Source organism: Littorina saxatilis, linkage group LG10 (assembly GCF_037325665.1).
Source record: "Littorina saxatilis isolate snail1 linkage group LG10, US_GU_Lsax_2.0, whole genome shotgun sequence".
Classification (NCBI taxonomy): Eukaryota; Metazoa; Mollusca; class Gastropoda; order Littorinimorpha; family Littorinidae; genus Littorina; species Littorina saxatilis.
In genome coordinates, this window is record NC_090254.1 from 42,235,190 (window position 1) to 42,262,482 (window position 27,293).

Sequence of the window (27,293 nt, forward strand, 5' to 3'; positions counted from 1 at the left end):
CTTCTATTTGGCATGTACCAGACACAGTGCCGTACCAGTCAGCCCCGGCTCAGCCTTATCAATTATTCCATTCATTAGCAAACGAAGCATAACATTTTCATGACATTCTCCTGTAATAACGCACGATGAAGAAATCTTTTCGACGTAAATTGTGCCGTACATGGCAAGACTTCTCAACAAAATCATTACAGATACTAAACATAACAGAGTAGACTAAACTGGTATAATATTGCCTTAAAATGGTATCAAATCTCTAACTTCCCAAACAAGATGGGATGTGCCGGTGGGACGTCCACTTGGATTCGGGTGTGAATAATTAACTGACGCTGGTAAGATGCCGTTTGTCTTTTGTGCATACACATATTAACTTTGCCTTGCTTTTATCCTTTGTCTTGAAAAACATCCAGCCAGTAAGCTTAATCGTTGACGATCGTTACTCCCCTGTATCGTTACTCCCCCGGCTTTTTACTAACCCTAGCCTAACCCTAACCCTAAGGGGGAGTAACGAGCCGGGGGAGTAACGAGCTGATCCCATCGTTGACTTCCTAGCAAAACGAAGATCTATAGCAGACAGCAGATTCCGCATCCCAGGAGCAGATGCTTGGTCCAAGCTTCGGTTGCAAAGTTCCTAATGCTATAGACTCAGCAAACAATGCAATATTCACAGATCTCTCAGTTGTAGAACTGCCAGAAGTCCACTTCATAAGTGCTGTATTAATATGTGTCACTGCCAGTTGCTTTGCATTATTAATAGACTTAGCTCTGCCTATAGATTACTACAGGAGCTTGCACGAAGAATTATACTACTGTATAGGTTTCTTGATATATGGATAAGAGAATTACTTCTTTTTCTTGTGACCAAATCAAATAGAAGGCAAAGCATTTATGCCAGCCAACAGCAGTGAAAACCAAATGTTATACTTATAGAATTACAAATTCTCATGACTCATCAATAATTTAAAAGAATTACTTCTTTTTTCTCAACTTACTCAAGTGCCTTTAATTTGTTTAAAAGGATTAAAAATCCAGAATAATACATGGAACAAACACAGTAAATTTGAATTCTACGCACCATGCGCTCTCATTGTCACTCTTCTCCTGTTTCAGGTTAAAACTTTGAAATTGAAGTTTCTCTTTGAAACTTTGACTCGGATTGGGACCTTTCAAAATGGGCATCCGCGGGCTTCTGACGGCCATAGTGGAGCGAAAAGAGGAGTGCAGTGAAACAGTGGACCTGGTACAGGTCGCCAAAGAGAGAGGTGGGATCGAAATTCTTGTCGATTTCTACAGCTTTGAACATCTACTGGTCCGTTCTCTGTGGAAGAGCCTGGCTGCTTTCAAGCATAATGAGTTCTTGCGGATTCTGGGAGCGGAGTACGAAACAATGGACGCTTTTGTGGGGAAAATTGCCAGAGACTTTAAGAGTCTGGGAATCTCATTGGTGTTCTACATCGATGGCAACAAAGGAGCGTCCTACATGGAAACCAAACAGAAAATGGACACGTGGAAGTACCGCTTGCGGTCAGAGTGTCAGCGGAAGCGAGAGATTCTGGCGGTGTGCGCTGGCCAGGGCCAGGTGGCAGACTTGTCAGACGAGGCCATCATTCGCGGCGTGTTGCTGGAAGTTCAGATTGTCAGCACGTTGCAAAATGCCGGCTGTGAGGTGATACAGATGCCGGTGGGGGAAGCCGACTCGTTGATCGCCAAACACATGAGGGAGAGGGAGAAAGCTTTCGCTGTCATCAGCAACGATTCCGACTTCTGTGTGTTCAAAGACTGCCGCTTCATCCCCAATGTTTTGTTTGACCTTGGCGGTGACCTTGGCCTTACACAGCCTTTGGTGTTACCGTGGAAACCCGAACGGCTGCTCTGTGGTGTTGTTAGTGCCAAAGGTGTGCAGCGAATGCTTCAGGTACCTTTCTTGAATTATTTGGAACTGAAAATATTAGTCTTACTCTTAGTGTAATTTAATGATGGCCGCGTGTCTCACGCTTTCTGGATATATATATTTATGAATTTTTGCATAAAATTAATTTATCTGGGCATTGATTGCTTTGAAACTCAAGATGGGTGATATAATTAGAAGAGATAATTCACATGTTAAGCAGACCAAAGTCAAAACTTGTAGCTGAATGACATACTGGCTTTTGGACTCGCATTTCAATCTGCAAGTTGTCAGTACATGTAGTGACTGAACTTGTTTCCAGAACCAACATTAAAAGTAGTCCCTCTATGGGGCAAGCCCTGCAGATTTAAGAACAAGTCGCGTAAGGCGTAAATACAACATTTAGTCAAGTAGCTGTCGAACTCACAGAATGAAACTGAACGCAATGCAACGCAGCAAGACCGTATACTCGTAGCATCGTCAGTCCACCGCTCACGGCATAGGCAGTGAAATTGACAAGAAGAGCGGGGTAGTAGTTGCGCTGAGAAGGATAGCACGCTTTTCTGTACCTCTCTTCGTTTTAACTTTCTGAGCGTGTTTTTAATCCAAACATATCATATCTTGGAATCGGGAACCGACAAGGAATAAGATGAAAGTGTTTTTAAATTGATTTGGAAAATTTAATTTTGATAATAATTTTTATATATTTAATTTTCAGAGCTTGTTTTTAATCCAAATATAACATATGTATATGTTTTTGGAATCAGCAAATGTTGGAGAATAAGATGAACGTAAATTTGGATAGTTTTATAAAAAAAATTTTTTTTTTACAATTTTCAGATTTGTAATGACCAAAGTCATCATTTAATTTTAAGCCACCAAGCTGAAATGCAATACCGAAGTCCGGGCTTCGTCGAACATTACTTGACCAAAATTTTAACCAATTTGGTTAAAAAATGAGGGCGTGACAGTGCCGCCTCAACTTTCACGAAAAGCCGGATATGACGTCATCAAAGACATTTATCAAAAAAATGAAAAAAACGTATGGGGATATCATACCCAGGAACTCTCATGTCAAATTTCATAAAGATCGGTCCAGTAGTTTGGTCTGAATCGCTCTACACGCACGCACACACACACACATACACCACGACCCTCGTCTCGATTCCCCCCTCGATGTTAAAACATTTAGTCATAACTTGACTAAATGTAAAAAGCACAATGACTGTGTGCTTTTAGTTTCACAGTGGGACGTTTTTAAGACCTAAACAAATATAAGACAATCAGGTCGTAAAAGGGAGGGGTCTGAGTCTCATAATGGAGGCAAAATTACAGAGCCTATAAATATAAACAGAAAATCTGAAATAGTATGGTCTTGCTGTATTGTCACCCTCGCTTAGAAAAAAATAAGTGGGTTTTTTTTTCCATTTGTTTTTATGTTTCAGTTTGCGGAGGAAGAGATGGTGGTGGAACTGAGTATCATCGCAGGCAACGATTTCACCGCTCACCACCTGAAGCAGAAGGGAGTAACCATAGCCAGTAAGCTGGGCATCGAGAATTACCGCAACCTCTTTAGCTTTGCGGCCTGGGTCAAGGAATATAAGCGTGTGGAGAACTGCACCCTCTTCAAGCAAGAGATGGTGGGTGCTACTCCCAGGAATAAGTTGTTGCATTAACCTTCACCGGATCATGCGTTGGACTACACAGTCTGGATGATGTGGGTCGTGTACGACCCATCCTTTCCAAAGAAGGATTCAACGTAAAAAGTATGGGTCGTACATGACCCATGCCAATCGAATAGGGATCAACGATTTTCCGCCTCTTTGCAGAGTATGGGTTGTACACGACCCACGCCATCCGAATAAGGATAAAGAACGTAAAATTCCTTACGTAATTCCATATGGGTCGTCCACGACCCACATCATCCGGACTGTGTAGTTCAAATTACGTCATCGTTTATTTGTTTGTTTACAAAGATAATCTTTCAAAACTTGGGCAATGGGATCGTCGTATGGTGATAAGAGATTACATGAAGCCTCAATTAAAAACTCCAAATACTTTCAGAGATAAATAAAGACGATTTTGTGAGGCTCTGGGTCGTCCACGACCCACAAAGCACGGTGAAGGTTAAAGTCTGGTTCACATAGCAGACTTTCTACCAACTTTCCCCATATCTTTCAAGCGATTTTAGTCGGCTCCTGACGGGCACTGTGGCGGGGTGGTAAGACGTCAACCTCTTAATCGGAAGGTCGAGGGTTCGAATCCCGGCCGCGGCTGCCTGGTGGGTTAAGTGTGGAGATTTTTTCGATCTCCCAGGTCAACTTATGTGCAGACCTGCTAGTGGCTTATCCCCCTTCGTGTGTACACGCAAGCACAAGACCAAGTGCGCATAAAGATCCTGTAATCCATGTCAGAGTTCGGTGGGTTATAGAAACACGAAAATACCCAGCATGCTTCCTCCGAAAGCGGCGTATGGCTGCCTAAATGGCGGGGTAAAAACGGTCATACACGTAAAATTCCACTCGTGCAAAAACACGAGTGTACGTGGGAGTTTCAGCCCACGAACACAGAAGAAGAAGAAGAAGAAGTCGGCTCCAAGTCAAATGAAAATCACTGCCCAGGTGAACAACACAAACGCTCAAACTAGATTTTCGGTAGACCTGAAGGCCAGTTCAGCTATCAGAGCTACCTCATAATGCGGGCAGAGCAGTTTGGCTTGAACTAACCAATCGGTAAGCGGGATGAGGAAATACAGTGCAAAGTCTGCTCCAAGTCACGGTCGAGTCGAGCAGCACTCCACCATATTTTCAAGTCATGGCTTAAATCTGACCTAAATTGAACCTATTGAACGGCACTTATACTAAAGTGGTACAGTGGAACTTGTCATTGCGACCACCTCTTGATAACAACCACCTGCCCATTGCCACCCCCCAAAAAGCCTGATCAGGTTCTGTCCTCTATAATTCACCCTTCCATATTGACCATCTGTCTATACAAGGTCCACTTTTAGTTGGTCCCTTGGGTGGTTGTTAATGTTATAGACAGGTTTGATTGTATTATCTGTGGCAAACCAAATCAGTTGAGGCAGAGCGCTTTTTTAACTTTAAAATCTGAGAAAGAAAAGTCACTGTTATTAAGCGCTCTAATTGCATACGACGTGTGCAACAAGAGTAAGCGAGAGTTATGCACAACCAATCTCCTGGCACCTGAGAGAATTTAACAAGCATTGAAATAAACAAGTCACATTCTTCCTCAAAAAGGATGATTGGAAAACGCTCATAATATGAGCTTTTTCAAAAAATCCTTTTTTGAGGAATACGTTCTCCATATACATTTTGTGAGTAAATTTTTAATTTGCTTACTTTCAAAGAGCACAATATAATTATGGGGTAAGCGCAGTTGACGCTGCTGGTGCATGCATGTTCTTCTTCTTTTGCATTTGTGGCCTGCTACTCCCATGTAGAAGAGTGTGTGTTGAGTATTTTCCTGCTTTGTTTGCACTTTCAGTCAAGGAACGCAAACCTGGCGAGTGCAGTGGAGTACAGCCGACGATTCTACTCGCTGCAGGATCTGGGGCCGGATGAGAGTGAAAAAGGCGGCTTCATTCACTCCCTCATCGCGGAACGCATCAAGGCTGGTGTCTACCCTGCCACCTTCCTGCCCATGTTTAGGTAAAGCTTGTCCTTAAGGCTGGCGTCTACCCTGCCACCTTCCTGCCCATGTTTAGGTAAAGCTTGTCCTTAAGGCTGGCGTCTACCCTGCCACCTTCCTGCCCATGTTTAGGTAAAGCTTGTCCTTAAGGCTGGCGTCTACCCTGCCACCTTCCTGCCCATGTTTAGGTAAAGCTTGTCCTTAAGGCTGGCGTCTACCCTGCCACCTTCCTGCCCATGTTTAGGTAAAGCTTGTCCTTAATTGAGCGAAGTCGACTTTGCGAAGTATACTTCGTGCTAAATTAAAAACCACCTTAAGGCACAGATTCTGTAGTGTTGAGAGATATCATATTACTTCTTGTCTGCCTCTCCTCATTTTTTTTCCAGGCCATATCATACTGCCCAGAGGGAAGGAGGGAAGGAAGATTATATGTAGTCCTGTGCGGTAAGGCCAAAAAAAAAAGGTCTGTTTACGGTAACATAGGCCAAAAAAAATAGGGTCGGTAGGTCGGGATTTTTTTTCCAATAAACCATATTTTTACGTTATTTTGCAAAAAAACCAAGATTTTTTTCCCCAAATGCCCCAAAAAGTCTAGGGTCGCGCGAAAAAAATAGGGTCGGTCGGGTTACCGTAAACAGACGTTTTTTTTTTTTGGCCTAACCCTCATGGAAATTCAGACCGTTTTCACACTGGGGGAAAGCGAGCTGCCATACAGTACCATGCTACCCATTTTGTTTTTCCTGCATGCGTGTATTCCTGTTTCCAAGCCCTGAGACTTTCGCTGTGAACTTGGGATCTTTATCGTGCGCATGTGTGCACATGGGGGTGTTCGGAAACCGAGGAGAGTCTGCACAAAGTTGACTCTGAGAAATAAATTCCTCGCCGAACATGGGGATCAGACCCACGCTGATAGCGAAAACTTGTTTTGAAGCCAGCGCTGCTGCTGACTGAGCTATTTTTCAAACCGTTTACATTGCTTGCTGTGCACCCCTTCAGAGACACAGACGAGAATCTGGCTGTCATCCGGCTATTGACCCGCGCTTCGCAAATAGATGTGAAAGAGGTTTAATGCTTTGTTTGGGGCAATGCAAAGCCCAAAGGCAGCAATACTACGAACCAAACGTGCATTTGTACAGATGTCTTTGAATGGCTGTGTTCCAACCAAGGTGGTACTATCCAGTGTGTTTTCCCCCTTCTAAACTTGATGCTGTTACAGTGATCCCACCTTGTTAGATCTCCAAAAATGTAAGAAAATTAGGTCTCCAAAGGGAGGGAGTCTTTAAATGGAGGTTAAAATTTAAACAGGTTAATTGGGCGGGGATGTAGCTCAGTCGGTAGCGCGCTGGATTTGTATCCAGTTGGCCGCTGTCAGCGAGAGTTCGTCCCCACGTTCGGCGAGAGATTTATTTCTCAGAGTCAACTTTGTGTGCAGACTCTCCTCGGTGTCCGAACACCCCCCGTGTGTAAACGCAAGCACAAGACCAAGTGCGCACGTAAAAGATCCTGTGATCCATGTCAGAGTTCGGTGGGTTATAGAAACACGAAAATACCCAGCATGCTTCCTCCGAAAGCGGCGTATGGCTGCCTAAATGGCGGGGTAAAAACGGTCATACACGTAAAAGCCGTGGGAGTTTCAGCCCATGAACGAACAAACAAACAAACAAACAGGTTAATTGAAGAGAGAATGTGAAAAAGCAATGTGTTAAAATGGGGGTTCCACTCTACATCGTTTTTTCCGTAACCTTCTTCTTCTTCTTCTTCTTCTTCTTCTTCTTCTTCTTCTTCTTCTTCTTCTTCTTCTTCTTCTTCTTCTTCTTCTTCTTCTTCGTTCGTGGGCTGAAACTCCCTCGTACACTCGTGTTTTTTGCACGAGTGTAATTTTACGTGTATGACCGTTTTTTACCCCGCCATTTAGGCAGCCATACGCCGTTTTTCGGAGGAAGCATGCTGGGTATTTTCGTGTTTCTATAACCCACCGAACTCTGACATGGATTACAGGATCTTTTTCGTGCGCACTTGGTCTTGTGCTTGCGTGTACACACGGGGGGTGTTCGGACACCGAGGAGAGTCTGCACACAAAGTTGACTCTGAGAAATAAATCTCTCGCCGAACGTGGGGACGAACTCACGCTGACAGCGGCCCACTGGATACAAATCCAGCGCGCTACTGACTGAGCTACATCCCCGCCCCTTTTCCGTCACCTCATTTTGTCTTGTATTTTACAGAGCATTCTACTGGCAGCGCTCCATTCTGGATGACAGCAACCTGTGTCTGCCGGCTGAAGAACTGTTGGCGCCTCTGAGAGCACTGCTGTACGGCATTCTGCTGCCCAGACACAAGCCTGGCGTCACGGAATGGGGGCAGAGCTTTCAGCGCGACGTCGCTCAGAATTTGGTCAGTTAGGTTGTTACTAGATTAGCCTGATTGTTTTATGAACAGAGTAATTTCGTTATTTAAATTTTGTACAACAAAAAGTAATCATTTGAACTGGTACTGTCATTTGAATGTTTGACAGATTTGGCCATTCTTTACTTTGTTATGGACGTTACACTTAGTATTACAAAATAGGTCTTAACAAAACTAGCTTCATTCCTCCGAAAACGGCGTATGGCTGCCTAAATGGCGGGGTAAAAAACGGTCATACACGTAAAATTCAACTCGTGCAAAAAAAACCACACGAGTGTACGTGGGAGTTTCAGCCCATGAACGCAGAAGAAGAAAAATTAGCTTCATATAGCTTCAATTTGTCTTTTCTGTTCCTAAAATGTGCGAAACAAAGGGAAGTAAACGCTCTAAATGCAGACAACATGGACAACAGAGTAAGTGATGGTTATATGCAGAACCAGGCTTTCTGGCTAAGTGTAACGTTATGAGCAATTATTATCTCCATTGCAATTGTGAATATGACAGAAATAAACACACTAGAGTTTGTGTGGAGGGGCAGGATTACTGTGTGTGTAACATTGTTGACTTCCAATTTCCCTTACAACGATTTTGTTTTTCAAATGTTTAACCATTCATTCATATATATATAGAGGTTACAACACGAGTGGTTTTTTATATGGCTTGTATTTCAGTTAAGACCCAGCGGATGAATATCAAGGGACTCACGAGCCTTTGGCTTTTGGTAAGTTATTCCAATCCGACGCGTTGCAGAAACAAAACTTTTAATGTTATTAACTCCAGTAAAATGTAATAATTATTTTGTATTTTTCCTGGACAGAACTATGCAGTGTCCGACCCCCATATTCCAGCGCTGAACCACATCAAGGCGAATCAGATCTTCAAGAACCTGCGTGTGTTCCACTACATCATGTCCCACTTGGAGTACCCGCCCAGTAAGGCCGACTCCGATGTGTATGTTATGCACCCGTACGCTAGATATAATGTGTTTTTTGTTGTTGAAAATCTGCACATCGGAGCCACGATTCACTGGTGATGATGGCCTGCAGTGTGTTTCCAAAAATCACATGACCTCAAGCAAAACTCACGTGACCTCAAGCAAAACACGTTGTAGGCGATAACTCAGGGCAAGCAATCATTGCTAGAACAAATCGTAAACTCCGATGTGTATATTTTGGAAAGAAATAGGGTCATATCGACTGGACAGGCCGCATAACATTCACATCTCAATTAGTTATTTGTTTCGATTGCTGTTTTTAACTGGTCGACCATGTGTTATTGTTTGACACACCATAAAGTGGGGTGCAACTCTTCCACAATGCGTGAAAATCCTGACATAGATATTTCCGGAAAAGGTCTATTTTTGTTCATTGGTTTGATGGTAAACGCACAGACCTTTCCCATGGAAGGCTGGCTAAAAATGTACACCATAGCTGCCAACCCTCCCGGATTTTCCGGGAATCTCCCGAATTGTACAACTTCTCCCTGCTCATATTCAAGACTAAACGGTCCCCCTGGACCCCCTGGCTCCTGGATTTTGACATCAGAAGGTTGGCAGCTATGTTACACAGTAGTATTGCCACACAGCTACACTGTGTCTGTACACTTGTGTATTGTTTTTTGTCAAACTTACAAGGATGGTGGAAGAGTGGTTAATTGTAAGCTGACTGAAGTAAAAACTTGTCCTGGCAGTAGTGTCACAAACACTGCATCTGCACACTTCTGCATTGTTGGTGGTTAAAAAGTGATTCATTGTAAGCTGATTGAAGTAAAAACTTGTTACTGAGTGACGTAATCTCGTTAAATTGAACCAGTAAAGAGCTAATACATCAGTATTTATGTGTCTATCAGATTTCTTATTGCCTTATTACTATATATATCCTAACAATTCTTACCAACATGTATGTCTTAAATTGTTAATAGGTAGGTGGATGCGTCAAAGAAAGTTTTCCATTTTAATGTACTCATCTTAATGGACAGGAAAGTGTTGTTACATCTACTGTTATCATAAAGTGTATAAGTGGCTGACAAATCCAATCTATCACCAGTTCCAGAGAAGACGTGGTTCGACCGCTACGGGCGCAAGACGGGGTTCGTGTGCTACGTGCTGCGCTACTTCCTCCTGCTCAACTGGGGCCAGTGTCTGGTGGTGACAGAGCCGGAGTTTCTGGCGCTGGTTGCCACGGCGTTCGGAGCGTCCAAAGACAGCGCCTGGCAGGACATGAGAATCTGCCCTGACCCACGCTGCATCTCCATCGCTGGGCAGTTCCAGGTACAGTGGAACCCCCCTTTTGAGACACCCCCCCCCTCTACATTAAGACTTCCTCCCTTTGTAGACCTTAGCTTTGGAGATTGTCTGTTCACATCCTCTGTAAATTTACCTCCTTTTTAAGACCAGAATTTCTCTGATTTTTGGATGTCTTAAAAGGAGGGTTTCACTGTACTTATCAACAAAAACATAAAAGGATGCTTATTGGAACAATTAAGTTTTGACGAACAATACAACTTTAATTTTTTTTAAATAAGTAAAAAATTACCAATAACTATCTTTTCTTGTGTGTCGATTCTGTTGGTTGTGGTGCTTTGGGAGTGTCCACTGTATCAAAAACAACAATGTTCAATCCTAATTATCAAAAAGTGTTTCTGCTAATGTTTTCAGGACATTTATCGCCATGCCTACCTGTTCCTGGGGTCGGCCCTTCACCTGAAGCACGAGTTCCCGCTGCCCAAAGAGATCTTCTCTGGCTCCATGTGGACTGTGCTCTATGCACTCAGTGGTGCAGATCAGTCTTTTGCTGGTAAGTCGTTGTTATCGGTGATGATGAGTTGTTGTTTCTGGTGATGGTAATGATGAGGATGATGATGAAAGATAGAGTTTCCACTGCCCAGATGATGACGACGATGATGATTACAAGGATGCTGCTGTTGATGTTGCTGCTGCTGCTGTTGATGATGATGATGATGATGATGATGATGATGATGATGATGATGATGATGATGATGATAATGCTGATGTTGCTGCTGATGTGATGCTGCTGCTGCTGCTGCCGCCGCCGACGTCGCCGACGTTTTAGTCAAAGAGGAAATAGGCATGCTTTAGGCTGTCTTACAATATTGTGATCTCATACCTGACTCTTTCTTTCATTTTGCAGGAATGTTCCCAGTGTCATCATACGATCAGCTGGCCAACGTCCCCGGAGAGAAGCTACACTGGGCAGAGCTGGAAAGGGACGCCGTTCTTCACGACAAACGCCACATCATCCGCTCTCTGTCTGAAGGTGTTTTCCCTTTTGATGACCGCAGATGGTAAACAGGTTGGAGAGGAACGGCATTCTTTGTGATAAACACCACTTATTCTGCAGTCTGGAGAAGACTTGTTCCCTTTGGGCGACTGCAGATGGTAAAAAAGTTGGAGAGGAACAGTATTCATCATGACATTAAATGCCCAATATTCTGCAGTCTGGTAGAAGGTGTTTTTCCTTTTGACGACCGCAGATGGTAAACGAGTTGGAGAGGGGTGCCATTTTTGGGGACAAACGCCACTTATTCTGCAGTCTGGTGGAAGTCGTTTTCCCTTTTGTTAAACGCAGATAGTAAAACAGTCGACACAATTAGTGCACAAAAGTGCATGTTTTCACCAGTTAACTGAACGAAATGAATGGATGGTAAACTAGTCAGCAAAAATGTGAAGAAGAATGTTTTCATCTGTGAACTGAACGAATCATATTGATTCGGCCAAAGTGTTTTTATGAGTGAACTGTCAATGAATCATACAGATGGTGACCAATTTGGCCAAAGTGCAGAGAAGCTCTGGTTGTCACCTGTGATGTCAATGAATCATACAGATGGTGACCAATTTGGCCAAAGTGCAGAGAAGCTCTGGTTGTCACCTGTGAACTGCATGAATAGTACAGCGACAGCCCTGTTTCAAGACTCTCCATTTTGAGTCTCACTGTATTTTTTTAGACTGTCTTTTTTGTTATCTTGATGGAGACAGCTGTCATCCTCATGTACGATGCAGTCCTCTGCGGAGACTGATATTCCAGGATGAATCTTCCTTATTTCGGTAATTGGCTTTCACTTTAGATTTAAAGGTACCTTCTTTATGGTGTAACAAGCATGTAAACCACCACACATCTGCCCAGACTTTTACGAGGGATAAGAACATTTACATATACTTCCACTTGGACATATACATCCACAAGTCTACACACTAGCTGCTTTCTGTGCAGAGCGAGAATTTTTCATTGAATTGATTTTGTAACTGACACCATTTAGACGAGAGATTATTAAGCCATCAAAATGTTTGCACTCTGCACAGAACGTAGATTGGCTGTGGATTTTTGGTATGTGTTCTTCTTGTCGTTTGCTATTTTTACGATTTGCGTGGATCTATGGTTGGTTAAGGCGCGCCTGTTGGCCCCGATCCTCCGACTTCAGCCCTTAGGTTTCTTTCAGGGTTACCCCGCCCTTAGTTCCTGGCTCAAAAACCTAACCCTGGGAACACATGGGGGATTTCTTACCGGGGGTCCCACCCCGGGGCTAGAGCTTTTAATGCGGCTCTTACTCGCATGGTGTAACCGTCATCGGACACGTAGGCCGCATTTTATAGGGTAGTCGGTGCCATCTGCCAACCCACCCCGTCCTGATGGAGACACCGCTAGTTGGTCCGGGACTGCTTATTCTATATTCGCAGCTGGCCCCCATATCTGGGGGCCGTTCCCCTATCCGCCACCTGGGGTCCCGCCGGGTTGAGGATAGTCGCCCCCCTACTGAATTGGAAGTAGTCTGTTCCTGGCTATGTGAGCAAATTGAAGGATACTCTCATTCCAAGTAAAAGCCTGGACAGAGTTGTGATGATTGACACGATCGTTCAGATGGAGAAGAATGTCGATTTTTAAGGCTCCAGTCTTTTTATAGACCCTTGGAAATTTGTCAGATTTGTTTGAGGTCTTAAAATTAAGACACAAGTACCACGTATTCAATCAATCAATAAGACACAAGTAGCACGTATTCAATCAATCAATAAGACACAAGTAGCACGTATTCAATCAATCAATAAGACACAAGTAGCACGTATTCAATCAATCAATAAGACACAAGTAGCACGTATTCAATCAATCAATAAGACACAAGTAGCACGTATTCAATCAATCAATAAGACACAAGTAGCACGTATTCAATCAATCAATAAGACACAAGTAGCACGTATTCAATCAATCAATAAGACACAAGTAGCACGTATTCAATCAATCAATAAGACACAAGTAGCACGTATTCAATCAATCAATATGACACAAGTAGCACGTATTCAATCAATCAATAAGACACAAGTAGCACGTATTCAATCAATCAATAAGACACAAGTAGCACGCATTCAATCAATCAATAAGACACAAGTAGCACGCATTCAATCAATCAATAAGACACACGTAGCACGCATTCAATCAATCAATAAGACACACGTAGCACGCATTCAATCAATCAATAAGACACAAGTAGCACGTACTCAATCAATAAGACACAAGTAGCACGCATTCAATCAATCAATAGGACACAAGTAGCACGCATTCAATCAATCAATAGGACACAAATAGCACGCATTCAATCAATCAAAAAGACACAAGTAGCACGCATTCAATCAATCAATAAGACACAAGTAGCACGTATTCAATCAATCAATAAGACACACTTAGATGCAATTCGAACCATTGTTGGAGCAGTCCGCGGTACAAGCCATCAAAAATTGTACGATGAGTCAGGCTTTATTTCATTACTAGAGAGGCGAAAACGTCATAAATTGATATTATTTCACAAGATCGTTCACCGCAAGGTGCCAAACTACTTATTAGCGATATTGCCACCATTGATATCAACTAATAACCCATATCACCGGCGCAGACCTCTAGACAGGAAAGTTCCATCGTTTAAAACTGAATTATATAGAAACTCATTTCTCCCATCTACTACACAACTCTGGAATTCTTTACCAGACTATATAAAACTTAGTGATTCCCTAAGTGAATTTAAGCACTTTTTGTCAAAAAACGATTTAAGTCCGCCGTGTTATTTTTATTCTGGAGATCGCATGTCACAAATAATTCACTGTAAGCTCAGGTTATATATAAGTGATCTCAATAACGATCTAGTGAGACGTCACGTTGCTACAGATGCATCTTGTGACTGTGGATTCCCGTCCGAATCCGTACAACACTTCATATTCGATTGTCCAAATTATCGCGAAGCACGTCAAGAAACTATACATACCCTCCCTAATCACACAATTCACCTCCCCCACCTTTTAAACGGAGACAGACAGTATTCTTTAGATTTGAACAGGAAAATTTTTTCCACCGTACACTCGTTCATTGAACGTTCAGGCCGCTTTGGGTAAGTCAGAATAAATGCTCTACAAGCCGGACAACAACTTAAACTTCTGCACATCTCCTACCCATCCCTCTTCTTTTATTCATCTTCTTTCCCTCCTTCCTTCCTTTACTGTCTTTCTTTATAATCATTATGCAACGTTCATTACGTTATTAATAGATTTGGTTTATTGAGACAAATTTTCACCCGTTACCGCCTTATGTTGTAATGTCATGCAGGAACACCACTATAAGCTTCTAGCTTGTTGCTGTTTCTGTGAACTTTGTATACATGTCATGATTGTAACCTTTGTTAAAATAAACTTATGTTTAAACCAATAAGACACAAGTAGCACGTATTCAATCAATCAATAGGACACAAGTAGCACGTATTCAATCAATCAATAAGACACAAGTAGCACGTACTCAATCAATCAATAAGACACAAGTAGCACGTATTCAATCAATCAATAAGACACAAGTAGCACGTACTCAATCAATCAATAAGACACAAGTAGCACGTACTCAATCAATAAGACACAAGTAGCACGCATTCAATCAATCAATAAGACACAAGTAGCACGTATTCAATCAATCAATAAGACACAAGTAGCACGTACTCATTCAATCAATAAGACACAAGTAGCACGCATTCAATCAATCAATAAGACACAAGTAGCACGCATTCAATCAATCAATAAGACACAAGTAGCACGTATTCAATCAATCAATAGGACACAAGTAGCACGTATTCAATCAATCAATAAGACACAAGTAGCACGTATTCAATCAATCAATAAGACACAAGTAGCACGTATTCAATCAATCAATATGACACAAGTAGCACGTATTCAATCAATCAATAAGACACAAGTAGCACGTATTCAATCAATCAATAAGACACAAGTAGCACGTATTCAATCAATCAATAAGACACAAGTAGCACGTATTCAATCAATCAATAAGACACAAGTAGCACGTACTCAATCAATCAATAGGACACAAGTAGCACGTATTCAATCAATCAATAAGACACAAGTAGCACGTATTCAATCAATCAATAAGACACAAGTAGCACGTACTCAATCAATCAATAAGACACAAGTAGTACGTATTCAATCAATCAATAAGACACAAGTAGCATGTATTCAATCAATAAGACACAAGTAGCACGTATTCAATCAATCAATAGGACACAAGTAGCACGTATTCAATCAATCAATATGACACAAGTAGCACGTATTCAATCAATCAATAAGACACAAGTAGCACGTATTCAATCAATAAGACACAAGTAGCACGTATTCAATCAATCAATAAGACACAAGTAGCACGTACTCAATCAATCAATATGACACAAGTAGCACGTATTCAATCAATCAATAAGACACAAGTAGCACGTATTCAATCAATCAATAAGACACAAGTAGCACGTATTCAATCAATCAATAAGACACAAGTAGCACGTATTCAATCAATAAGACACAAGTAGCACGTATTCAATCAATCAATAAGACACAAGTAGCACGTATTCAATCAATCAATAAGACACAAGTAGCACGTATTCAATCAATCAATAAGACACAAGTAGCACGTATTCAATCAATCAATAAGACACAAGTAGCACGTATTCAATCAATCAATAAGACACAAGTAGTACGTACTCAATCAATCAATAAGACACAAGTAGTACGTATTCAATCAATCAATAAGACACAAGTAGCACGTATTCAATCAATCAATAAGACACAAGTAGCACGTATTCAATCAATCAATAAGACACAAGTAGCACGTATTCAATCAATCAATAAGACACAAGTAGTACGTATTCAATCAATCAATAAGACACACGTAGCACGTATTCAATCAATCAATAAGACACAAGTAGCACGTATTCAATCAATCAATAAGACACAAGTAGCACGTATTCAATCAATCAATAAGACACAAGTAGCACGCATTCAATCAATCAATAAGACACAAGTAGCACGTACTCATTCAATCAATAAGACACAAGTAGCACGTATTCAATCAATCAATAAGACACAAGTAGCACGTATTCAATCAATCAATAAGACACAAGTAGCACGTACTCATTCAATCAATAAGACACAAGTAGCACGTATTCAATCAATAAGACACAAGTAGCACGTATTCAATCAATAAGACACAAGTAGCACGTATTCAATCAATAAGACACAAGTAGCACGTATTCAATCAATATGACACAAGTAGCACGTATTCAATCAATCAATGAGACACAAGTAGCACGTATTCAATCAATATGACACAAGTAGCACGTATTCAATCAATAAGACACAAGTAGCACGTAATCAATCAATAAGACACAAGTAGCACGTAATCAATCAATAAGACACAAGTAGCACGTATTCAATCAATAAGACACAAGTAGCACGTATTCAATCAATAAGACACAAGTAGCACGTAATCAATCAATAAGACACAAGTAGCACGTATTCAATCAATAAGACACAAGTAGCACGTATTCAATCAATAAGACACAAGTAGCACGTATTCAATCAATAAGACACAAGTAGCACGTACTCATTCAATCAATATGACACAAGTAGCACGTATTCAATCAATCAATAAGACACAAGTAGCACGTATTCAATCAATAAGACACAAGTAGCACGTATTCAATCAATAAGACACAAATAGCACGTGTTCAATCAATCAATAAGACACAAGTAGCACGTATTCAATCAATCAATAGGACACAAGTAGCACGTGTTCAATCAATAAGACACAAGTAGCACGTATTCAATCAATCAATAAGACACAAGTAGCACGTATTCAATCAATCAATATGACACAAGTAGCACGCATTCAATCAATAAGACACAAGTAGCACGTGTTCAATCAATCAATAAGAAGCTTATATCACGCGTATCCCGTGGGTACACTTCTAAGCGCTTGTCGAAGAGCTGTCAACACAGGACTAACAGAAAAAAAATAACATCTACAGACGGACATAAACCCTATCACACACTAGCAGACCCTAATAAACATACAAAAAACAACTGTTTAACAACAATGTACACATGTATTGTCAGTCTCATCTGTACTGGCCGGGAGAGTTTTAAACTTGAGAACTGCACAAGACAAACTACAGTCCTTCAGTGGAGATTTGTCTTGGACCTCTGCAAGATTAAGTCTGCCCCATTCAATGCTATGCTGCCATTTGAAAAATGTTTTCTATTTTATGTGTATATATAGCTAGTATGTTTTAGAATGATTCATGCACATTTGTGTTGAAGACATCTTGTACTTCGGTGAAAAAACATCTTCTTGGTTGTACCGTCTGATGCTGAATTAAGTTGCACCCAGAATGGACCATGTATTGTTGATTTTTATCTGGATCTTGAGGAGATTTAATATAATTCTTCACATGCGTTCTTCTTCAATTCTTTGATTGTCTTCGTTTTCATCAATGTTTTGAAACCTGGCTGCTTGCTGTTTTGCAGTGCACAATGTTATTAGACATACACATCATTTGTTAATTCTATGCAAGGTACATGTATTTGCATGAGGATTTGTGCATCGTCTTTGAATGTTGTTAATGTTAGTTACTTGAAAGAGGATTTTTATTGACTCACCTGAGTAATCGGTGAGTATTAGGAATCATATGTGTTCGGTTGTATTTAGTGTCCAGTATGCAAATACAAAAATTGTCCAGAAGTTTGTGGCATATGTTGGTTTGAACACAATTTTATTCAAAATACATGACATGAAACAATTGACAAAAATACAACTAGGACACGAACTCAAGCAGATGCTTATTTGACGTGACCATAACAATGCTAAGTTACACAAGTTTTCATGATGGTGGACAACACAATTATTAACCAGAAGAACAAAATGTAGGAGGGGGGTATGGGGAATTTAATCAAAACAGGAGGATTTACAGAGAAAAAAACCACATTAATAAAAGAAAAAAAGAAAAGAAAAAAATAAAGAAAACAAAAAGGTGAGACTATGAATGAAGCGCGTGGGACGAGAACATCGATGCTGAGACATGCAATAAGTAAGTTCAGATAAATGTACATTTTCATGGAGAGGGCAGCATAGTTCGTTACGAATGTATGGCATATGTTGTGTTTTTTTCTTTCTCTTTTTGCACATTTTATTATTTGGTGTTTTAATTTGTTTTATTGGTTTTATTGAATGAAAATTGAGTGTGCATGAAAAAACCGTGCCCACAACTTTTCTTTTACAAATGTGATTTTTTTAATGTGTAGCTATGATGTATGAGCCTGTGTAAAATAAGCCTCCTTTATTTTGTTGGGTGAGTTTTTGAGCACTTTTTGCAACAATAATTATGTTAAAGCAAAGCTTTTAAATGCAAATTTAACTCATATTTTATTTTAATAATTTACTGCATGGTTGTGTTCTGTTTGTTAAAATAGCATGATCCATGCATAATAAATCAGTGTGCACCTGGTCACATGATATGATGATTTGTGTAAGCAAGAAATCAGACGTGGCAAAAATAATGTGTTTTCTATTTTCGTTTGTGTGTTTGAATAATTGTCAGCAGATTGTCTCAGTTTTGCTCAGAATAACTTTTTTCAGTTTGTCAAACTTTTCTTGTCTTTCAGAAGGAGCACATGTATAATATGTTTACACTGAAACTTGTTTTAAGACCCTGAAATTTAAGACAAATTTTCTACATTAAGATCTGATTAAATTACATATCTTACCCAACTCACATATAGCAATTAACCCTGGTTCAGTGCTGGTATCGCTGTACGCGTCCCCTTGGTAACAAGAAAGACGCCTCTAAAAAAGAGTGACCGAGACCCGTAAGGGTGTCTAGGCCAGCCCGGAAACGAGGCTGCCTTCCGTATGCGCGCGCATACTCCGCCATATGCATCATTCTAAAAACTCAGCGTCAGTGGGACTGGTCGCATTTTGTACGCTCTGGCTGTTTCAGCCTTTGTTACTTAGTCTTTTTGACTTTGTTTCGTTCCTCTTGGTCTCTTCTTGTCATCTGGACTTCACAACTATGTTGAGGTGAGGTCGTTCCTTGTATTTTGCTTGATTTTGGCAGTTTTGTTGGCCGTATTTTGGACTTGCGATGTTTCTCAGAAATTTTTTCGTGAGTCGTTTTTCCGTCATGGCTGACAATGCTAAGAAGAGGGCAGCTTCTTAATAGGTAGCTGCTGTGCCCTTTTCTCCTTAGAAAGCTTTTAGGAAGTCTAAACAATCCGGTCTATGTCCGTTTCTGTTGTAGATTCTCTTGCTAAAAATCTTTTGATGTGTTGATTGTTTTACCCGCTTAGCCGGTAGACAAGTCCGCTTCCAGTTTGTTTACTACACTGGTGACTATTCCGGAACCCCCATTTTGCCGGCCAACGGCCTCGCCACGTTGTAAGCACCGGTTCTCGTCCTTTCATCGAAGTTAAGCAACGTCGGGCCCGGTTAGTTCTTGGATGGGTGACCGCCGGTGAACACCGGGTGCAGTGGCCACCTTTGTTTTAAGCCTACGGATTAGTCCAGGCTCGGTGTTAAACATGTTGTTATTGGGCTTGCGTCTGTAGACGTGGCCTCTTTGCTTTTGACTTTAAGTTCACAGGTTTCTGCTTTGGCAGCTGGCACTGCGTCATCAAAGGCAGAACTACGTGCTCTCCCGGCCGGGGTTGCTGTGTGTTCGTCTCTGGACAGTGGTCGTTCGTCCCCTGCTGTGACCTTATGTGGGGAGTTCACGGTCTCCGGCGTCTGTCCTTCTTCACAAGGTATGTGTACTCCACGTGAGCGTTGTCTTGAGGGAGTAGCCTCGGGTCTAATCCCAGGTGAAAGTTCTGAAACACTGGCTGATATCCACCGCTTAGTCGGGGTGTCAGTGGGTGCTAAGGGCCCTGACAAGCGAACAGATGTTCCTTTTCTTCCCGCCTCGTCGGTAGACTGTGGTCAGGTTGAAAGGCATCTGCTTCCGCCCAGGGGGCAGGAAGGGGTGCGTCCACGGTGGTGGACGACATCCAGCTTACTTGCCGTTCAAGTTGTCCAAACGCCGTGACGCGGGCAGCGGAAAACGGCATTTAAGTTTTGTGGAAGTTGGTGGACCGCGAAAGGCGGGGGTCACCTTCCTGATTGCGACTGCGAGCATGAAGGAAAGGATAACGAGGATACTTCCATTTGAGGGTGCGTCCACGGGGATGGACGACACCCAGCTTACTTGCCGTTCAAGTTGTCCAGCGCAGTGGCGTGGGCGGCGGAAAACGGCATTTAAGTTTTGTGAAGGTTGGTGGACCGCGAAAGGCGGGGGTCACCTTCCTGATTGCGATTGCGAGCATGAAGGAAAGGTTAACGAGGAAACCTTCTTATGAGGGTGCGTCCACGGGGATGGACGACACCCAGCTTAACTTGCCGTTCAAGTTGTCCAGCGCAGTGACGTGGTCGACGGAAAATGGCATTTAAGTATTGTGGAAGTTGGTGGACCGCGAAAGGCGGGGGTCACCTTCCCGATTGCGATTGCGAGCATGAAGGAGAGGATAACGAAGTTACTTCCATATGAGGGTGCGTTCACGGGGATGGACGACACCCAGCTTAACTTGCCGTTCAGGTTGTCCAGCGCAGTGACGTGGGCGGCGAAAACGGCATTTAAGTTTTGACTGGAGGGGGTGGTTGAGAGCAAAGCTTTACTTCCTCCACCTCTATCCGGTTTGATGACTTCTGGAAGTTCGGAGGAACAGGATGTTCACTTCAGCTTCCGGGAATCGTTGTCCATTGCCCTGGAGTTGGCAAAGGGCCGCGTGTAGCCGGGTTCTCCGGTGAAAGTGGTGTACGTTCGCAGGAGGTAGCAAGCTTTGTGCGGTGAAGTGTTGAAACCGTGTCTGTTCTTCCGCTTTCTGGCGCACGTTCAGCAGCGGCTAAGAGCCCTAGGCAACGTAAGCTTCCGCCCTGGGGGCAGGAAGTTGGTGGGCTGGGTGATTCTTGGGTTGACCATGCGAGTCTCTCTGGGGGTCACTTTCCTACCTTTGATACCGAGCAGGGGGGCAGGAAGCGAGCAGTAGGGCTGATTCTTTGTTGGAGATTTAAGTCTAGCATGGAGTCAGCTTCCGGATTGCACGGAGGTGCATGAAGGCTGTTCAGATTAAGGTGCTCCTGTTTTTCTGTAAAGCACTGATTTTAGGTTCTGTTTCAAGTTAGCAAGTGCAGTGGCGCTCGCAGCTGAAATGGTTCGAGGTACAACGGGATCGTCCGGTGTGTTTCTGTGCAACCGGGTGGTCCCGATGTTTACTTATCCACGGCCTGTTGCGCTTTCGCTTTTGCGGCTGTGACTTCTGGGTGCAGGACGGGATATCCTTCTACTGTTAACACTGTGGTGTTGGTAGTCGGCACTTTTCAGCTTTTGGCTTCTGGTTCCGTTTCTGCGGTTCCTTTGCCTTTTTTACAGGCTGTTTTCACTTTCTCTTCCAGTCTTCCAGCTGGCGTGAGTCAGGTGGATGGAGATCTGGCATGGTGTTATGACGTTTGAAACTTTTCAAAACTTTTCCGATTGTTGGCAAGTTTTTGCCTTATCGGGATGGGTGACTGGTTCTCATCATTTCGATGTTCGTTATGATGCTGGAACAAGAGGAGGAAATGGGGAGGCTCATACTTCAGCTGTGTCGCGGTTCGCGGCATTTTGTAGTTGGTTTGAGCTTTCTGAGGAGAATCTTCGAGTGTTAAGTTCTTAGATCCTCTGGCGGGGTCATCTTGTTCTTGCGGAAGTTTTCGCAAGCGAGTCTTCTTTGTCACCACTACTTTTGTGGGCAACGCACGACTATTTGCCTGTGGTGGTGTTGGTGCTTTAGCTTGTTTCTTACGCCCAAGTAGCGTGTCACTCGCGGAGCGCTTTCTGTAGGCTTCGGGTAACTCCAAGCTTAAGGACTTAGGTTCTCTTGTTTTTCGTTCTATGGAACCGCCCTCGGGTTTGGTGATGGCGATAGCAAGGAGAGACTGTCTGTTGGATCAAGGTCTCCTAGCTCTGGGAGATTGCGGCATCTTTTCTTTATGATTGGCTCGTTTGTACGTAACTGGCTTTTAGTCTCTCGCTTGGGCGGTTTCGTTTAACAGGTTATCTTTGTGGTCCGACAGGACTCATATACAAAGATTTTACTTTGCCGTTTTTTACCTGAGAGTAAGCCTCTGCCCTTTAAGTATTATTCTGTTGGCTAGAGGTTAATCTCTTTCTTGTTTGAAAGGTCTCTTTTTGAGCCCGCTTCTAGGCACGCGGGTTCTCTAACTAAGAGAATCTCACGGTAAAAGGAAAGCGCAGGGCAGGTCTTGGCTGTTTTTCGTTTCCAAACGAAAAGCTTCAGGCTGGCTGTTATCCACTTTGGGTTGGGGCTCCATACCCTCGCTTTCACAGGGCTCTTTTTGAGTTAGTTTGGGCGACCTGTTGGTCGCACAGTACGGGTCTTTGCAATCTTGGTTTCCAGACCTCTTTAGGCTGGCAAGAAGGCATCTTTGCTTTCTCACATTGGAATTACTTGAATGTCTGCTGTAAGGGTTCACTTGAGATACTTAGGGGCGTCTGCCTCAACTCTGGGTTTGGTTCAGAGTTTCTGTGTTCTATGCAGAAGGTTTTTTCTGGCTAGGTTTGCTATGGACAGCTCTTTGGAGAAAGACTGATCTATGGTTCTTAGGGTTCCTTCAAATTTTCTGGCAAGTAAGCAGAATTTGGAGAATCCAGCTTCGTGCACATTTTAAACCTTTTAGCAATATTCTGGCTCCTCCAGAGCCATATTTAGCCTTTTGATCATTTCGGGTTCAATGATTTTTCTAGCTTGCATGGATCTTTTCAGATTATTGATTCTAACAGCTCTTGTTCTTTTTTTTTCAACTCCGTCGCTTTTTAACCCTGAACGGTTAGAAACGACGTTAAACACTGGTTAAGGATAGAAAGTTTTTCTATCGACTTTGGTGGAGGTAATGACTTACTTAAGTCAACCTTAGCTTTATAGACTGCCACATTGTTTAGGCATGCCTTCAAGTGTTGGCAAGGAATTAAAAGGGGGGGGGGAGCAGTCAGTCCTCTCTCTCCGGGTGGCGCGGACTCAACTTTCCTCTCTTGAGCAAGTTTATTGCTCTTGGAGATCCTGATGTACATTTTTGTCCTGTTAGAGCCCTCAGCAGATTTCTGTTTCGGACTGTGCACTCTCGTTTGGAGACTCAGAAACTTCTTTTTATCTCATTCATCATGGTACGGTTTAGAGATATGTTGAAAGTCTCGTTAGCCAAGTGGGTCTCCACCATAGCTAGGCAAGCTCTTGGCTGGTGGCAGAGTCAGGCAGGGAATGTCAGGGCAGTCTTGCCCTTTACTACAGCCAGGCCTCATGAGGCAAAAGATTGGGCTTCCACTCTAGTTGATCTTCATTTTAATCTCCTGGCGGAAGTTCTTGAGTCGGCTTACTGGCTTTCTTGAAATGTTCTTCATTGATGTCTTTCTCAGGGATTTCTATGCCTTGAGACAGGATGCGTTTCTGGGTTACCTGCTCGGGTAGAGGCAGGACAAAATCTCGATTCCTATTTGGGTAAAGTGCCCTCCAACCTTTAGTAGCAATCTGCTATATGTGAGTTGGGTAAGATATGTAATTTAATTAAAAATTTTAGTAATAAATTTTCATTTGATTAATATACTTACCCAACTCACATCGTTTATTCCCTCCCGCCTCCCCGCTGTGGGGTTATATATGTCTAAAAAAGAAGTGAGTTGGGCTTCGTTTTAGAATGATGCATATGGCGGAGTATGCGCGCGCATACGGAAGGCAGCCTCGTTTCCGGGCTGGCCTAGACACCCTTACGGGTCTCGGTCACTCTTTTTTAGAGGCGTCTTTCTTGTTACCAAGGGGACGCGTACAGCGATACCAGCACTGAACCAGGGTTAATTGCTATATGTGAGTTGGGTAAGTATATTAATCAAATGAAAATTTATTACTAAAATTTTTAATTTTCTCACACTCATTTCTCTTCATGGTGTCAGTAAAATTAGCTTCATTTTAAACCCCCGCGGGTTAGGGGGAAGAATTTACCCGATGCTCCCCAGCATGTCGTAAGAGGCGACTAACGTATTCTGTTTCTCCTTTTACCCTTGTTAAGTGTTTCTTGTATAGAATATAGTCAATGTTTGTAAAGATTTTAGTCAAGCAGTATGTAAGAAATGTTAAGTCCTTTGTACTGGAAACTTGCATTCTCCCAGTAAGGTCATATATTGTACTACGTTGCAAGCCCCTGGAGCAAATTTTTGATTAGTGCTTTTGTGAACAAGAAATAATTGACAAGTGGCTCTATCCCATCTCCCCCCTTTCCCCGTCGCGATATAACCTTCGTGGTTGAAAACGACGTTAAACACCAAATAAAGAAAGAAAGAAAGCTTCATTTTAAGAATCTATCTCTCTCTTAATTGAGACTTCCACAAATCTGAAAGAAAAGGTCTTGGAAGAGAGTGAATCTTAAAATGGAGGTTCATTAACTTTCAAGACTTGACGTTTTTCTGATTTATGGAGGTCTTCACTAATATAGAGGTCGTGGAGTATTTTGCATCTGTATCTAAAGATGACCCCTAATGAATTTCTTTTCTGGTTTATTCACATGAATCGAGGTTAAATAAATTTGCAGTTGATAGGAACGCTGTAGTAACACAAATGTTGTGATGATTGCGGTTTATTTCATACCAGCTGTGCACATGTGATCTCTTAAGTTGTGAAATGTCATGTTTCTTTCAAAGGTTTTTCTTAATGTAAGCGTTAATCAAAGAAAGCCATGGTTTGGTATTATACTCATTCATAGTATTAAGTGTATAATCAAGTTTTATCTTACCTGTAACTGACATTCAGTTCAAGGATAGATAGGGGTTCATGTTTTGGATCTCCAGAATGGAACATAATAAACTATTTGTTGCTGTTTGATTGTATACTTGTGTTTCTTTGTTTCGTTAATTGTTTGAAATTTCTTGTCAGGGGTCTACTAGCTCATCATCATAAAAATTACAGGGAGAAAGAGAAAGAAAGGGAATCATTGTATGTGTTAGTGTTGCTGATTGGGTCTAATTTGATGATAATCTTTTGTGAAGCTTGTAATGAAAGGGGAACAACTGCGTTCTAAAGATGGCTTCATTCTATAATTATCTCCCATTTATTTTCAGGATTGACGGCTGCTAGTGAGACTTGGGTTGTTTTTTTCCTTTTTTTTTTCCCCGTGGTTGTTTTTTGTGGCGTTTATCTTTGACAACAACAAAATTCTTCCCCAAAGCAATAAAATAAACAAATGTGTTCTCTGGAGTGACATTATGGTAGTCGCCCATCTGCTTTCCAATCATCATCAGTAGTTGTTTGTGTTGCTTCCAATTTAAAGAATTGTATGGACGACATAAAAGTTAAAAGACTTCTATTAATGGAACTTAAATCCAAAGAAAAAATCAACACAACCAAAACTTGAAATACTGGGGATATCAAAGTGTAAGGCGACTGCCTAACATCTTTGTCCTTGTGCAACAGAAATCAATTAATCAATATCTCTCTGTCTGTATATCAGTCGGTTTTGTCTATCTGTTTGTCTGTCTCTCTCGCGCGCACACACACACGCGCACACACACACACACACACACACACACACACACACACACACACTCTCTGTGACAAGCGACTCTGCCATGACTCAATCGACACCGACCACCCCTCGCCCCCCCCCCCCCCCCCCTATCATTCATTGTCACCCCACGACGCCCCCCCCCCCCCACCCCACCCCCTCTTAAACACACGAACGTCAGCGACAGGTGCAAGTCTAGCTATCCCTTCCTAATTCCAATCGACCGTTATAGCCGTGAAATGGATCAAATGCCCGATAAGACAAATCCCTTTCAAATGAGAAGAACTGAGAGAAAAAAAGCATACAAAGGAAAAGAAAAGGAGAGACGAATAAAAAGGAAGGTAAAAGAAGAAAAAGAACAAGAGCTTGAAAAGAAAAGCGCCCTTTTCAAAATCCTCCCAGTTTTACATCAGTGCCTTGTCCAGGGGAAGAAGAAAGGGGGATTTAATGAGAAAAGGTCTGGAGTTCTATGGGTCTTTGTGCGGAGGACTGTTGACATCTCCTCCAACTGTCGGTAAAACCTCGCATCAAAAGGCCAGTCATTCTCATTCTTGTATGTGAATCTCTCGGGCCATGTAAGTTGTGTTTGCGCTTTCTCAGACCTCGGAACTCGGCGCGGGTAGACTTGACAGCTGACTTGACATCTGACAAATCACAGACCGACAAAGACAGCTGACTTGGGAGACGTGTTAACGGTGCCACGGTGGAGCCCCATTTTAAGACCAAACATCGGTGGAAATTAGTTCTTAATTTGATAAGGAGGGAGTCTTGAAATAGAGGAAACTTTACACAGGTTATGAACAGGGTAGCTTTAAAATCAAGGTCTTAAAGGAAGGGGTTGGGTGAAGCCTTTAAAAAAAAAAGTCTTTTTAATGTAACCGAGTGCCGTAACACTACGATCACCTCGGGAGGCGAAGTGCAATCAAACAGGATTGAAAATGTAAGAGCTAATTTCTTAGCCCTATAAAAACTGTTATGCAAACCCGAAGGTTTCCATGAACATACAGACAATCGGAAACCACCAGACCCCATCACAAACAGAATTCCACAATCCACTTGACTTAAAGGCCAACAACTCGGGTGCAGAGTCTGCTGTGAAAGGAGCGGTAGCCTCCCCTGTCACAATCGTCCCCGTTTGAATGAACTTCGTCACGAAGTTCCGAACCGGGGGACCACTGTCCAGCCCAAGTTCGCAGAATGGGAGGTCGGCACTCGGTTACATTAAAAATACATTTTTGTTTTAAAGGAGGTTTCACTGTATTGTTCCGGCCGTGTCAACAATTCGGCTCATATCGAATCTGGCCAGGAATAAAACCATTTTACATGAAATAAGATCATCCCTCGGGCTCCTGGACATGTCCTCAGTGTTTTTTATGAATGGGAACTGATTTTTT

General features: G+C 42.3%; 1 protein-coding gene across 1 annotated transcript; it reads left to right on the plus strand.

Annotated features, from left to right (window-relative positions):
* The first annotated feature begins 277 nt into the window (after positions 1–277).
* LOC138978865 (uncharacterized) lies at positions 278–11,676 on the plus strand. Its single transcript, XM_070351673.1, has 9 exons — positions 278–329; positions 1,108–1,912; positions 3,331–3,525; positions 5,393–5,556; positions 7,762–7,930; positions 8,760–8,874; positions 9,988–10,211; positions 10,599–10,737; positions 11,092–11,676. The coding sequence occupies exons 2-9, from the start codon at positions 1,169–1,171 to the stop codon at positions 11,247–11,249; spliced, it is 1,908 nt and encodes a 635-aa protein (XP_070207774.1). The 5' UTR covers positions 278–329; positions 1,108–1,168; the 3' UTR covers positions 11,250–11,676.
* Positions 11,677–27,293: the final 15,617 nt, after the last annotated feature.